At 39.7% G+C, this 13375-nt stretch overlaps 1 protein-coding gene across 4 annotated transcripts in view; it reads right to left on the bottom strand.

Moving 5' to 3' along the window:
- The window catches only part of LOC117397076 (transcription factor EB-like), a 32768-nt gene that overhangs the window by 15812 nt on the left and 3581 nt on the right, over positions 1-13375 (bottom strand). Inside the window, exon 2 of one of the 4 annotated variants that reach the window (XM_059004748.1) lies at positions 5109-5209. The exons of 1 other annotated variant lie outside the window; for it this stretch is intronic. Coding sequence is in view for 2 of the 3 variants with exons in the window: in XM_033995605.3 (XP_033851496.3) it covers positions 2626-2735 (110 nt within the window). In the remaining variant the exon portion in view is untranslated. Of the gene's footprint in view, positions 1-2625; positions 2744-5108; positions 5210-13375 lie in introns of those variants that run through there. 2 more of the 4 variants (XM_033995605.3, XM_059004747.1) reach the window with 2 other exon arrangements.

Consider the following 13375-nt stretch of genomic DNA (forward strand, 5'->3'; position numbering starts at 1 on the left):
CACATCAGGCACTTCTGAAACATTTAAAACTCAATGAAGTGGTATCAGTTATAACCAGCATGTTGCACAGATCAGTCCCACAAAAATCATTAAACCCGGGGCAACTGTTGGTACGGTTCTGTCAGTATCACTGCATTTGGCACCCGAGTAGCTGCAGTGAACACTGCCACCGGGGTCTTGCCAGTGAGCTGTCCTGGTCAGATGCCAGCGGGGCCTCAGGGGTTTGGAATGCACAGCATTTATTTATAGAACTTGGCCTTTCCTTTCCAAGACACGAGGGCCCTAGAATCAAAGCTCCCTGCCAGGGATGATAAGAAGGTGGGGGGGCATACTGTCGTGGCGTGGCTCTGACAATAAAACTTTGGGGTCTTGTGATGTGGAACTAACGGAGGCTGGGGTGAGACCCAACAGGAGTCACGTGGGGAGGGGCGTGGATAGCACAAGGGCTTTGATACTAAAGTTTTACAAATTGTATGCGTGCGCTCTGAGACACAGAAGACATCAAGGCTACGCCATGCCATGCTTTCACAGTAATTTCATTACTGAACTTCAATTGTTTCTGGGAGACTTTTATAAGAGATCACAAAGCTCCTGTAAAATAAAACTTCAGTATTTTCACAAAAAAAAATAGAAATAAATATTCAGAATGTACCACATATACTCTTCCCACTCGTAGCAAAGCACTGCGTTCATAAAAACACGCATACGTTTCAAAATCCTAGACAAGACAGCATTGTGAGCCTGGCCTATGATTTCAGAACAGTACAGTCTCTCAGATTAAAGAAGCAAAACATGTAATTTGTTCAGCCAGGGGGTGGAGGGAAGGAGATACGGCTCAAGAAAACAATAACGCTTTAACAATTCTCACGACAGAGCGGGCATTATTGAATCTGCTCCTTCTCTGTGTGCTTTGCTTGAGTCTTTTTATAGCCACTCATTGTCAGATTCAAAATAGATTTTTTTTTTTTTTTTTAATTTAGAGTGTTGTTCACACCAATGCTGCTAAATCAGGAGCAGCGGGATCACTGGCAAATCTGGACTAGAACATACAGTTACTTTGAGGTGCCGGATCACACCTCAAATACATCACAAGATATTATTTTTAAAAATGTGTAACTATTTATTGTAATCATAAGTCAATAAGATTCTTATACATTTCATATGCATTGTGTCTCAATTTCTTTACGATTTTAGTTTTTGAGAAAGACATTTAAATCTACAGTAGCTTATTTCATTAGCCTGAATCTGGATAAAGTCACAAGTGATCTGTTCGGTGGACACAACACAGGCCACTAGACTAGACCAAACCACCTTAAAGTTTCTGAGCATCAGCTGTACATGCAGGGAGACTGGCCTGGTCCCTCACTGTGGCTTGAGTCAGGTCACATGGCCACATCTGTGATATCTCTGTCTGCTCTCTCCCTTCACTGGGTACAGCATATACTGTAGTGAGAACGATTCCAGTGTTGCAAATCTACAACCTCACATGTACAACACATACAGTACATAAAAATAAAGAATTAAAACACAAACAATTAAATAAATGAAAACAAACAGTCTGTGGCTCTGTTTCTGAATCACCACGGTTCTTAGAAGGCATGTCAGTCTTTACTGTAAATCACTGAGACCCCAAGATTACAAAACATCAAGATCAGGTGACCGCACACTCATATAAACAGGAAGCTGCATACAGAAGGCACATGCTTTGTATATAAAGTTTTTATTCAAAAGGGCCAACTTCCCAACGTTTCTGTATGTTTAACATACCTTTGTCAAGGGAAAGTGTGTTTGAAAACAAACAGCGAAGGTACTTACAGTCTTTTCATGCCATTGCAACTACATATGATCCGTTTATGCTTTATACATAAATATTACAAAAAAAATACTGACTGGTTTATTAAATGTAATTAGTCAGCCGATACAAGTCTCATGGTGATGTGAGCCTGAGCACAGTGAAGGGACTGAAGATTGAAACCGAGAACCTACAGTGTTGTTTGTTGCTATGCAGGCCTGCATGTTCTTTTAAGGGTATCTGTAACCCTCTATGCTAGGGTTACCCACGTAACGTTTCAAACCACTTTCACTTTCTGTTCCCCTTTTTCAAGAAAACATCTTTACAAGCTTCTCAAAAAAAAAAGTCTAATAACATCTAACATTCAACAAATGTATTATACCTCATACAGTACTAACCGTAGAGGAGATGCTATTCAATGGTACTTAAGAGTCAACTTGATTATAGCTAGTGAGCTTTATACTCTCTCAACATATCAACAATATCTATTCTCCACCAGTTCTCGCAATTATTTCACAATATCTTTCCTCTCTAATTAAGTCTAACTAGAGTTTTATCAGCCTTTTTTTTAGCCCCGATGACCCAACACCATAAAACTGGGGCCCTACAGTCAGAGAGCTCTGGTAAGAAACATGATAAATAATGTGTTTGTTAAAATGCTCATATTCTTTAACCCATTCATCTCCATCTGATTCTGACACAGAGCCCGGACTGTCCTGGAACAAGCAGTCTTCAATCTTCAAAGCCTCCTGCACCGATCTCTGTACAGATGAATGACTTCATTCTATATAAAGACTGTATATAAAGGGATTGTAACAAGTAAATTGTGTTACCTTGTTGTTGGTCTGTCCGGGCTCCAGCAGACAGAGTGAGAGCCGGTGAGACCTGACTGCATCGAGTCTGCAATCAATCTGCCAGACCCCGGAAAATATACCTTCCTCATTTGAAAGAGATGCAACAGTCTTATAATAGCTCACAACACATGTGGAGGAAATGGCTAAAAATCACAGAAATTAATTGCTTCAGACCTTATTGTGTCAACAGAGGCCAGCCCCTGCGGGAGTTATCTCAGTGTTGTTTTCTGCAAATGAATTACCAGCCTAGAGTCTACAGACTTCGTGATCCATGATACAAAATGTTTAAATATCGCGGTTTTGGGGGAGCCCCCCGCCAGACTAGCAACCCCACTTTAAAGCAAGTGCAGATTGTTATAAATGAGTTATATATGCATGGAATAGACTGCCAGGTGAAGTCGTAGGATTTAAAACACTGGGAACATTTAAAAAAACAACTAGAAATGTGCGATTATAAATTAGCCTTGATGGGTCGAATGGCCTTTTCTCGTTCCCAGTTGATTCTCATAACCATTGAACTACTTCTTCCCATAACTAGGTTCTATTGGAATTTTTTTGTTTGTTACAATGTTACAATTTGCCTTTTACAAAACAGGGCCAATAGAGCGCAATTCCATTCAATTCCCAGAGCTAGCCGTATTCCTGGAGCGTTATGCCCAAGGATTTCAAGTTACAAAATATCCAAGGACTGCACCCATTCCCGGGCATCCACTTGTTGTTTTACAGAGGGAGTGTACCTGAAGACTCATGTTGTGTCTCAATGACCTGCATTAAAACACTTCATGTAAAGTAATTATCTCAAGGCTAACAGCTCTTAGAAAAGGCAGTCTTTTGTCAGTTTAACATTCTAAGCAAGTTAATTGACCTTTACTGACCAGAACTGTCATTCTGGTCACAGATCAACCCCTATTCATTTGAATGGACTGGCCCAAAAGTTCTGTACATTTCTCGGTTGAGTTTACATTGAATAAGCTATATCAAGCCTCACTGTACATAGGTGTGGTGTTTAGAGCCTGAGCCTTAAACAAACTAATTTCTGTGAAACTCCGAATTTACATACCGTGTACATGGGAAATACCCTTAAAGAAACAGACACGTGTACTGTAAGTTCAACTGTATCCTCCCTAGTAAATAGATCACACCAAGATAACAGCAGAGATCAGTAAGACAGATATAGTGGGGGGGGGGGGTGTCTACTGTAAGTGTACAGTATTTGTTTTAAAGTACTATTTCAATCTCAGCAGAGAGAAGGGCTAAGTTATGTATAGAAAAAGAAGCACTTTTTCAATTCAGTCAGTAACACGCATGTAGATAGTTTACATGTCAGTAACACACATGTAGATAGTTTACATGTCAGTAACACACATGTAGACAGTTTACATGGTTTACCAGGAGATGCTGTAGCATTAAAAATGCTGGAATCACGAGACACAATTGAATGTTGCCATGCAGTTAACAGCGTGCTATGCAAGGGATGAGGCTAGGTAGGCCCTACAGTCTCATCTAGACCTACTGTGGCTGTCGCGATCACTCAACCAGAGATACAGCCTGAAGCAACCTGACCCACAGGCCATAAAGTCAGTGGCTCTACCCAGCATTAAAAGACAGATTTGCAGAGCGCAGTGGTTGCATATGTTTTCACACATTCAAGTTGTTAAAGGAGACAGACAGGTTGGAGGTTGTTTTTTTGGTTTGTTTTTTATGAAATTGAATGTAGCGTTCATTCACAGTTAAGGTGTCTCTCAAGACTTCTGCTTCAAATCAGTGTAAAAATCAAATTTAGAGGCCTTGCGTTTTGCAAATGATGGTGCAATTACAATATCCAAAGTATTTAAGACACTGAAAATGGATTCTAACAATGACATCAACAGCATTGCTATAGTTTCTAGTGATATCGTACAGTCAGATAAGCAATCCCTAATTGAATCACTGCAGTTGACCGATCTTCAAAATCGTTTCACGGGAGCTTTAATAAACACAAGACAGCAAGAACTTTGGTTACATCCGCAAGGGAGCTCCTTTCAACAACACAGTGTCTCCTGTCAAAGTGCTGGTGCACTGGCGGAATTCTGAGAAACCCAACACTACTGCCTAAAATACAGCCCAGCCATGCCCAACCCTGCTAAGCCTATGAGGTCTGATGAGATCACTGTGAAAGGTAATATGTTATACATCACCATCGCCAAGACTGACATGACTAAACTTTATAGCATACAGGGTGTGTTTCTATGTAAACAAAGGAGCAGCTGTATTGTCTAAAAAGATATATATCTGACAGTATAGCCCAGATTAAAATAGCAGATAAAAATGGGTACATCGTGCAGCAAGAGAAAGCAAGGCTAGGTCAGAGGTTGTTAGAGAAAGGAGGGCTATGATCCAATGTAATGGTGTATTCTGTGGTTGCTGTTGTTTTTCTGTTTTTTTTTATAGGGAGCAGGGAGTATGGCAAGTGAAACAATTACCTCTTTATGTAAAAACGCTGGACTTGATCTCAATGTACTGAATGCACTGAACTCTACATCTCAATCGGGGGAAGTCGGGGAGGATTGCAACTGTTAAGGCACTGAAATAAATAACAAATAAAGAAAATATAGTTTTTGATTGGCAAAAAGGCATTCGTATTTTAACAAAGTGCAATAGTAGGTTTAAGCAAGAATACATGGCGAAGAGGGGGCGATTCTTTCACAATGGAAATAAAAACCCACTTATATAATTAAAATCATCAAAATACCATTACATGCAATACATTATATATATATATATATAATTTTCCATGGATTCAGATTTCACAATACACACTGTAGCGGGATGACCAAGCAAGAACAAGAATCAGTTCCTCAAAACGAGAGTAAGTGAATAAATTCCTGTCTCAAACCAACACAAACTGATTTGTGTCCAGAATGCCCCATGATTTTCTCTAATGTCCAACCTGCTGCTCGAGTTAGGTCTCCCAATCACATGGTCAATTATCTACGGGTAATGACTGCTGTGGAGGACGTTAATCCTATTATTAAGTCAACAAACGGTTTTGTGTATGACATTTTTAAAATCTTGAGGGTTTTTTTTTTTTGGTCTGGAGACACATTTTGCCTTATAGCGTGTTTCAAGGAATGTCAGATGGCACCTGGGAGTACCTGTGGGATAATGACCGCTCTTTTAGGAACCTAATTGACTGATACCACCAGGGTTAACAGGACAATTTCTACAGGAGCTGTTCATGCAGGTTGTTCAAACTGCCAGCTTTGGATCATTTAAATGATACACTCAATTGAGGTAAGTTGTAAAATACATGAGTGGGAGCATGGCTAGTGTAAGTTTCTAAAACTATTAAACATGCAAACTCCATTCCATACACCCCCCCCGCTGCCATTCAGTCATTTCTGTGGCACAAAACAGCATTACAGTTTAACTCACAATAAGTTATTAACTCCTTTATGATTATCAAAGAGGTTATGTTAGGTAATTAAGCGCAGAACCCCAAGAATCTACAGTAATGTGAATGCACGGTTTATTCCTGGAAACTCTGGGCAGCGGGTAATTGTTTTTGCTCATCTTCCTTAACGAGTTCCCCAGTCTTCTCTTTACACTTCTGCACAGGATATACAGCTACGGCTAAATGTTTTGCACCACCCTACAGAATGAAGTTGAATGAAACCTGCTGAATAATGTTACGGTAAAATATTGAATTACATACCGCCTTGTAGTTTTCTATATACTTCCACGTAGAAAAAATTGAAATAGGTGACATTTTGAAATCTAACATGAAATACTGTGCTACTATTATGGCTTCCGGTAGATTTTTGCGATATCATTTTGTAGTTTCTTTGATTAGATGATGTTAAATAAAATATTTAAATTATGTACTTTTAAAAAGATGTCTCAATCGTAAAATTCTAGGTGCTGCAAAGCTTTCGGCTGTAGTTGTACACTGCCTCTGCCCTCTCTACCGACAGGCTTTATTCACAAAGCTCGGGTACTGTAATGTGTTTTTTTTATGTCATATTCTAAACGGAACATTAATAAAATAAATTACAATAAAAAAGCCTTTGTGAATAGGACATCCAATTCTTAATTTCAGTACAATTCCTATTTTTACACAAGCACATTGACGTGATGTACAGTAATCCTTGTGAAAGAATAGGAAAGGCCTTAAATTAATAATCAGATGTGCTTATTTTTAGTTTTATAACTTCAAAAATAAATACTGTCATACTTTTCACTTTGAGTAAATAATGTCCACTTCTTTAAATGTGGGGTTCCCAAGTAATAAACTGCAATCAGAGTACCTCTTCAGATGTTCTGCGGTATTTTCAGAAGTATTCCCACTCTCTGCTGCTTTAGACAGTCTTTTAGGCTTGCTGGTGCATTTCCAGAATCCTTGACTGGGATGTGTACGAGAATAGGAAATCCCAATCCAATTGGACACTGGTAGCGAGCGCACTACTTGGGTAAGAAAGTCACTGAAGGAAAACAAACTCCCGTTTAAAACCAGCTTCTAAGACACGAGAGAGGCCTGATCTGAATTTCAAACGAATGCCAACCATCTTGGATTCTGTGCAGTTTTATTCATCCTGCTCCAGCGAAGAAAAAAAAAATCAAAACGCAAACCAAAGCAATAAAATAAAAGAAGCGGTCTTACTTAAACTACACCAAGCCTTACTGGAATATTACCTCCTGATCATTTTTCAAACTCGGCAGCATGTTTTTTTTATATTGATACAGCACGCCTCTGCTCGTGACCCCAAAGCTTGGACAGTCACAGGGAAACCCTTAGTCATGAAATTGCCCAATTACCACAATACTGCTCGCTTCTGCTGCTTCCTCCTCCACTTCTCACACATGAACTCTTGAATGCCATTCATTTACAGGGAACAAGGCACTCTCAGTCCCAGCTCTCTGATCACTGTACAGCACTGGGGGGGCTTCATGAGGATACAGCCCGCACAGCCTTCCTCTCCCCATCAGCAATTCCATTGGATTTGATCACGGAATTAAAGCAGGCTGCAGTGGAAACAGTCATAGTAGAGAGGGGGCAGCACTTTCTGATTTTCAATGGTCATGTATGAAGATTTATTTTTGAACTTTTTTAACACTGCAGATCTGTATACAGAAAGTACAGGAGAGGTACAGTGACTCCACTCAAAACAGCATCCCGTTCTAATAGTTTCGGAAAAATATTTTTATGTTTTACACAAATCATTTTTTTTCAGGGCCTTCGCTTTTATATACTGTATGAAATTATTGTTTTAGTTACTTTTCAAAAATCTTGGGCGTTATTTTTTTTCTGTCACAATATGTATAGTAACTCGACAGTACTTGCGCACTTAAGTTGTACCTTTTGTTTCGTTTTCCACAACGAAATCCAGGCATATTTTCTAGGGTTTTTGTGTCTTTAGGCATTTTTTTACATTTCGCCACAATTTGCAAATTTGTTTTAAATTCCATGAACAAGTAAATACTCCCTATCAAACTGTAATACAGCTTTAAATCTCGTGAGCCAGAACACTGCTCCATTTCTCACTGTAAACTTGTTTAAATCTCGCAAGCGTGTTACAATCCTCCAATAGAAATGTAGGAATTTGCTGCTACTCAGTAGTTGGGGTGGGTTTAAAGTATTCTGAATGAATCAATGCGACATTCAAGTTAAGAAGGAGGGACATTGTCCAACTGCACTGGGAATTTGTATTTTTTTTGTAGGTTATTTCATTTTTTTTTTCACAGGGAAAGGGGTCAAGTCAACGTGACTTGCGTACCCATTTCCAGTGTTTTTCCGGCGTTTATTTGATATACACCGATTTCATTTTTTTTGTATTGGGGGTGTTTTATCGTTTTTTGTCGGTTAAAACCAAAAATCAGAAGCCCTGCAAAGATTTATGGAAAATTGGGACATCATAAAAATTGCCTAAAAAAGAGCATCAGTATCCCAGCCATGAAATCCAGGCCCATCCTGTCAAACGTCTCAGAGGACAACTACAGTAACACTTGGTCTATCTGTGATTGGAAGCCCAAACTCAAACAACAAATACTGATTTCACGTAATAACAGTAAGAACATTTACAATGATCCCATCAGTGATCAAGTTGGGTCTTAAAGGATCCTAATGATTCCAATACCCTCGCTACTCTCTGTGTATTAAAGTGTCTCCTACCCTCCGTCTCCACTTAGTTACAAGCTGTGTCCCTTGGTCCCAGTTTCTGACTCTGGAGCAAGCTATCACCCAGAACAGCGCGCAGAAAGTTTCAGAAGATAGATTTAGGGGTTAATGAGACACAGTAATCCGTCACATATCCACCCTAGCCATTTATCTGCCATGATCAATCTCTTCAGCAACGTTTGTTATTTAACAGAGAAGATTAATTCAGAGATTGTAGATCCTACCAAAGTTTGCGTACACTGTGTTCTATGTGCTCTGTGCGATGCCATTGCTGGTAGTGTCACCTGAGCTGTTCAGTGTGTTGATGTGTAAATAAATCCTCTTTGCCTGCAGGGCGTATCAACTTCAACCTCCGTCTCGATCTCCTGCCTGTAACTCAGCAGCAAATGCATGCACCCACGTGGCAGACGGCTACCCTGTCACAAGCATTAACACCCTGTATTCTGTTTATAACTAGGTGCCACATTTGTTGTGTCTAACGATAAATATTTATGCTATAGATTTGTAACTTTTGAATATTGGAATCAATAACATAGCAATTGCAGGCATCCAATTAGTTTCCTTACACAGATCATCTCCAGTTATCAAGGTACTTTTAATAAGAACGCCCATCCCAAATAAATGAGCCACACCCTGTGCATGCAGAATCTCGTAGCACATCACCTGCAGCAGCTGAACCTGGAGTGTGGTACAATACCACATGCTAACAGGATATGTTAGGGCTTGTAGCGGTAGTCTAGCCCCAGAAAAGCTTTTTACATTTCTAACAAGGGTGAAGTCACTTCCTCAATGGAGAAATCCCTGCATCATGTGGCCCCTGGAGCCATCATGTGGAGACTGCTTTTCGTCGGCGAAGAGAGGAAATACGGGTGCCTGACTCACTGCTGATCGTGTGATTGGGAAAGGGCTGTCAAAAAATTGCACAAGATATTGCAGATTGGAAATACAAGGTGTTTAAATATTATCAGCTCGAAACTTCATAGATTGTGCTATGCAGTTCCTTACAGTAGGGTTTTATAGTTCCAAGATCGGTGTGGGATTACTTTTGAAATACAGCACAAGCTGGGCATGTTCACAGAGACTTCAGCCTGTGACTGACTTCTTGAATGCAGCGCTGAATCCCTGGGGTATAAGTACTGTAACTGCAAACTGGTAAGTCATGATTACACACGTTCACAGAATTTGGAATGATTTAGGCATGCACATAAACCCTTCGGTATCCCAACCAAGAACTTTTTAACCCTCAAGAACTTGGGTTAAGGAATGTCCATACCAAGTTTAAGAACAATCGGATGAGCAATTCAAATCTTCATTACTAGGGATATTTAGCGGAGGATGTATGATAATGTTGAGTGGCTGTTAAGGAACTAATGGGGGGTAAACAGTTAAAAGGGCCTGGAATGGGATTTAGGGATTTGGCAGTGCCCATACTTTTATGTAGGCCTAATGCTAATTGCATGTTGACCTTTACAGTGTGATGTGATCCACCTTCCCCATTTTAAACAGCTTGACATTAGCACACAACTTCCCCTTTCCCTGTGGTTAACTCGCGCCCTACACAAAACACAGCACTGCTTTTCCACACTTTCAATGCAAAAACAAAACCTTCACGCTCTGAATCAAGCAGTCATCATGAGGTTTCTTTTCTGGTAAAAAGCTGTGCATCACAATCATGTTTGAAATGTTTAATAAAATGTGATTCCTGGAAATGTTTAGAAAAAATCTCACAACTCACCCTCCTGTGCATTCTGCTCCACACGACAGCAGGCATTGATGGGCATCCAGTTTGTTTACATTCCCCAAAGAAATGTTTCAGCAGCAGTCCCTCAAGCTGCCTCCCTTATTGAAGTAATACTAAAAGAAACCAATTCAATTCCAAACATTTGGACTAAAAGTCTCTCTCAATGTCTTTACTTTCACTCCATCACCTAAACAGACACGTTTCTGTCACCATATGCATATCCAGCATGGGCTTTTAAGGGCTACAACCTTATGTACAAACTATTTTTAAAACTGTATACAGGATACTTTTAAGAAAGTAGTACAGTATCCCCCCTCCTATTAAAAAATAAAGGCCCTTCATATATACTCAATTAAACTACTGTATTGAGCAAACCTCTGCCAAATTCCCTGCACCCTGAACTATAATAAAGTTGCTGCAGTTCATTTGTTGCTATCTGACAGAGTCGCAGAACCATCCCTGGCTCGCCTCTGCAGCATGCCAGCTAGGTTGAAGGCTGACGCCATCACCCTACTTTAAATAGATTTCTGGACGGAGCCCTGAAACCGCACAACAGAGAGAGCGAGAGACGTTTTCAAAACACACAGGAATCCAGAACCTGGATTTTATGACTTCACGCCTGAGCGGCCGTTCACACGCACAGAGTACTGAAGGTAATGCGTTTAACCAAGCAGATCAACCGGCAGGCAGCCTCTCCACTGGAGTATCCCGCCCAGTAATGCTAGCTGTTTGGAAGGGACTAAATAAAAAAAATAATATGTTAGGCTGCCAGGATTTGTAGATATTAAAGTATGCATTGTAACAGAGATACAAAAAACAGCAACAACTATGTAAATATACATGCAACAAGAATATCAATAACACTGTAAAGTCTGTCAGTAACATGACCTACATTCACAGTGTGTGTAAGTCCACACAACGTCTCAGCGAATCGGACCGGTTTCAGGCTGCAAATCTACATTTAATAGATGAAATGCTTAAACCTTTTAATGAATATCATTATTTTTATCGATAGCCAGTTACAGGTCAATATACTATAAACTGTGGACTTTAGAAAATCATTAGTAAATTAGAAGTTTAGTATTTTAATTTCCGGTTATACGTTTGAACCTTTACAGCCTTACTCCAGAGATATAGAAATACTTCTTCAATCGCAGATTCAGTATTAAGGTAAACCCTGGTGTATCCTGCAAACCATCACAGCACCCCGTTCATGTCAGTAAATTCCACCAGCGGTAAGAGAATGCGTGGCTTCAACTGTGGTTAGGTAATGCTTCAGGCAAACTCTGTACGGTATTAAGGCCTTGACAATTTTTTTTTTCCATTTTGCTTAGCGCATATTCTGCATTGTGATTGCTTCAATCACAAGTGCATTGCTACAATCTAAGTATATAATGTAGCCAGGACAATGTGGTGTAAACCCTGCCCTCCTTTGATTATGTAAACATTGCAGGACAGCAGACAGTCAGGCCACAGTTTAATACCTTAACGGAGACTGTACATGCAGATAGATCCGCCATTCAGCTTTCAGAAGCATACCACCTGTTACCAGATATGAGAACAAACAGAACTGGGATAGACACTTGTGGAGAACTTGAAGCTGACTGTTAGAGAAATAGCCAGACAAACAAGTACTGGGATCCAAAAAAAAATCTTTACCTCCCTGCTTCTCATTTTTTTTTGCTTTCTATTTATTTTCTTTTTATTCTCAGCTTTTTTTCCCCCGTTTCCATACCATGAATCATATACACCATATTCTGCAGTCCTGCAATCCCAAACAAACGATTTGTTAAGAGCAAAACAACAACAGCTAATGCTATCTTCTTTAAAAACAGTTTCATGAATAGCAAACTTCTTTTATTTTTACCATGTCGTGTAGAAAATAGTATAAAACACAGGTTGATACACTTTGCAAAAATGTATTCAAATATCAGGGATGGAAATAAGATTCCTATTGCATAGCTGTTTCCTCCATTCCAGGTTTTACTATGAGCTTGAAGAGACACAGTCTATAGGTACAGTAACAAGCTCAGATGTGCTGTCTTAAACTCATAGTGAAACCAGGAATGGATCAAACTGCTATGCAGTGGTAGTCATGGGTGAAAGAGTTCATGGATGGCTGCAAAAATCCAGCCTAGCAGCTATGTATGCAGAGTAGGCAGGTAACAGCACGTCAAGACAGGCTGCTGGGCTCGGAGGGAAGAGTGGAATGGAGTTCACATGAGTGTGCAACACAGCAGGGCTTGTTATTCAGGAACAAGTGTGCATCAACAACATCCAGTTACCTACTGCAAGAGCTTCAAAAGAAATTCACATACTGAACTGGATTTAAAGTGCTGCCACCTCTTCAGAACACCTGCTACTGCACTAGAAAAACAACATATTATTATAATAATTATTAATATGATCATTTACAATGCACCAAGTTTAGAACAATATTTACAATTTTACAGTAGATTACATCGTCAGATTTATAGAGCATATAGGAGGGATAAACTCCCATCAAGGCACTAAACAAACTGGATAAAAAAAACACTACATTCAAGTGGAAAATCTACAAGGATAACAAATAGGAGCACTTTAATTTAAGTTAGCGTGTGCTAATAAAATAAGGTTTTTAGAAAAGGTTTGGTTTATGCTTATGTTTTATGGGATTTTTGAAATTACTCAAAAAAAGAGGTCTGCAGACCTGGAGTCTGCTCCCTTGCTGAATGGCAGTGTATGAACGTACTTAATTCTGCCCCCTCTTACTGTAGGAATGTACTCTAGGGATTAGAGTAAGAATTTGATGCTGGCACCATAGTGTTCACTACCAACCCCCACCTCCAAATAAT

The sequence above is a fragment of the Acipenser ruthenus genome, chromosome 30, assembly GCF_902713425.1.
Source record: "Acipenser ruthenus chromosome 30, fAciRut3.2 maternal haplotype, whole genome shotgun sequence".
Lineage (NCBI taxonomy): Eukaryota > Metazoa > Chordata > Actinopteri > Acipenseriformes > Acipenseridae > Acipenser > Acipenser ruthenus.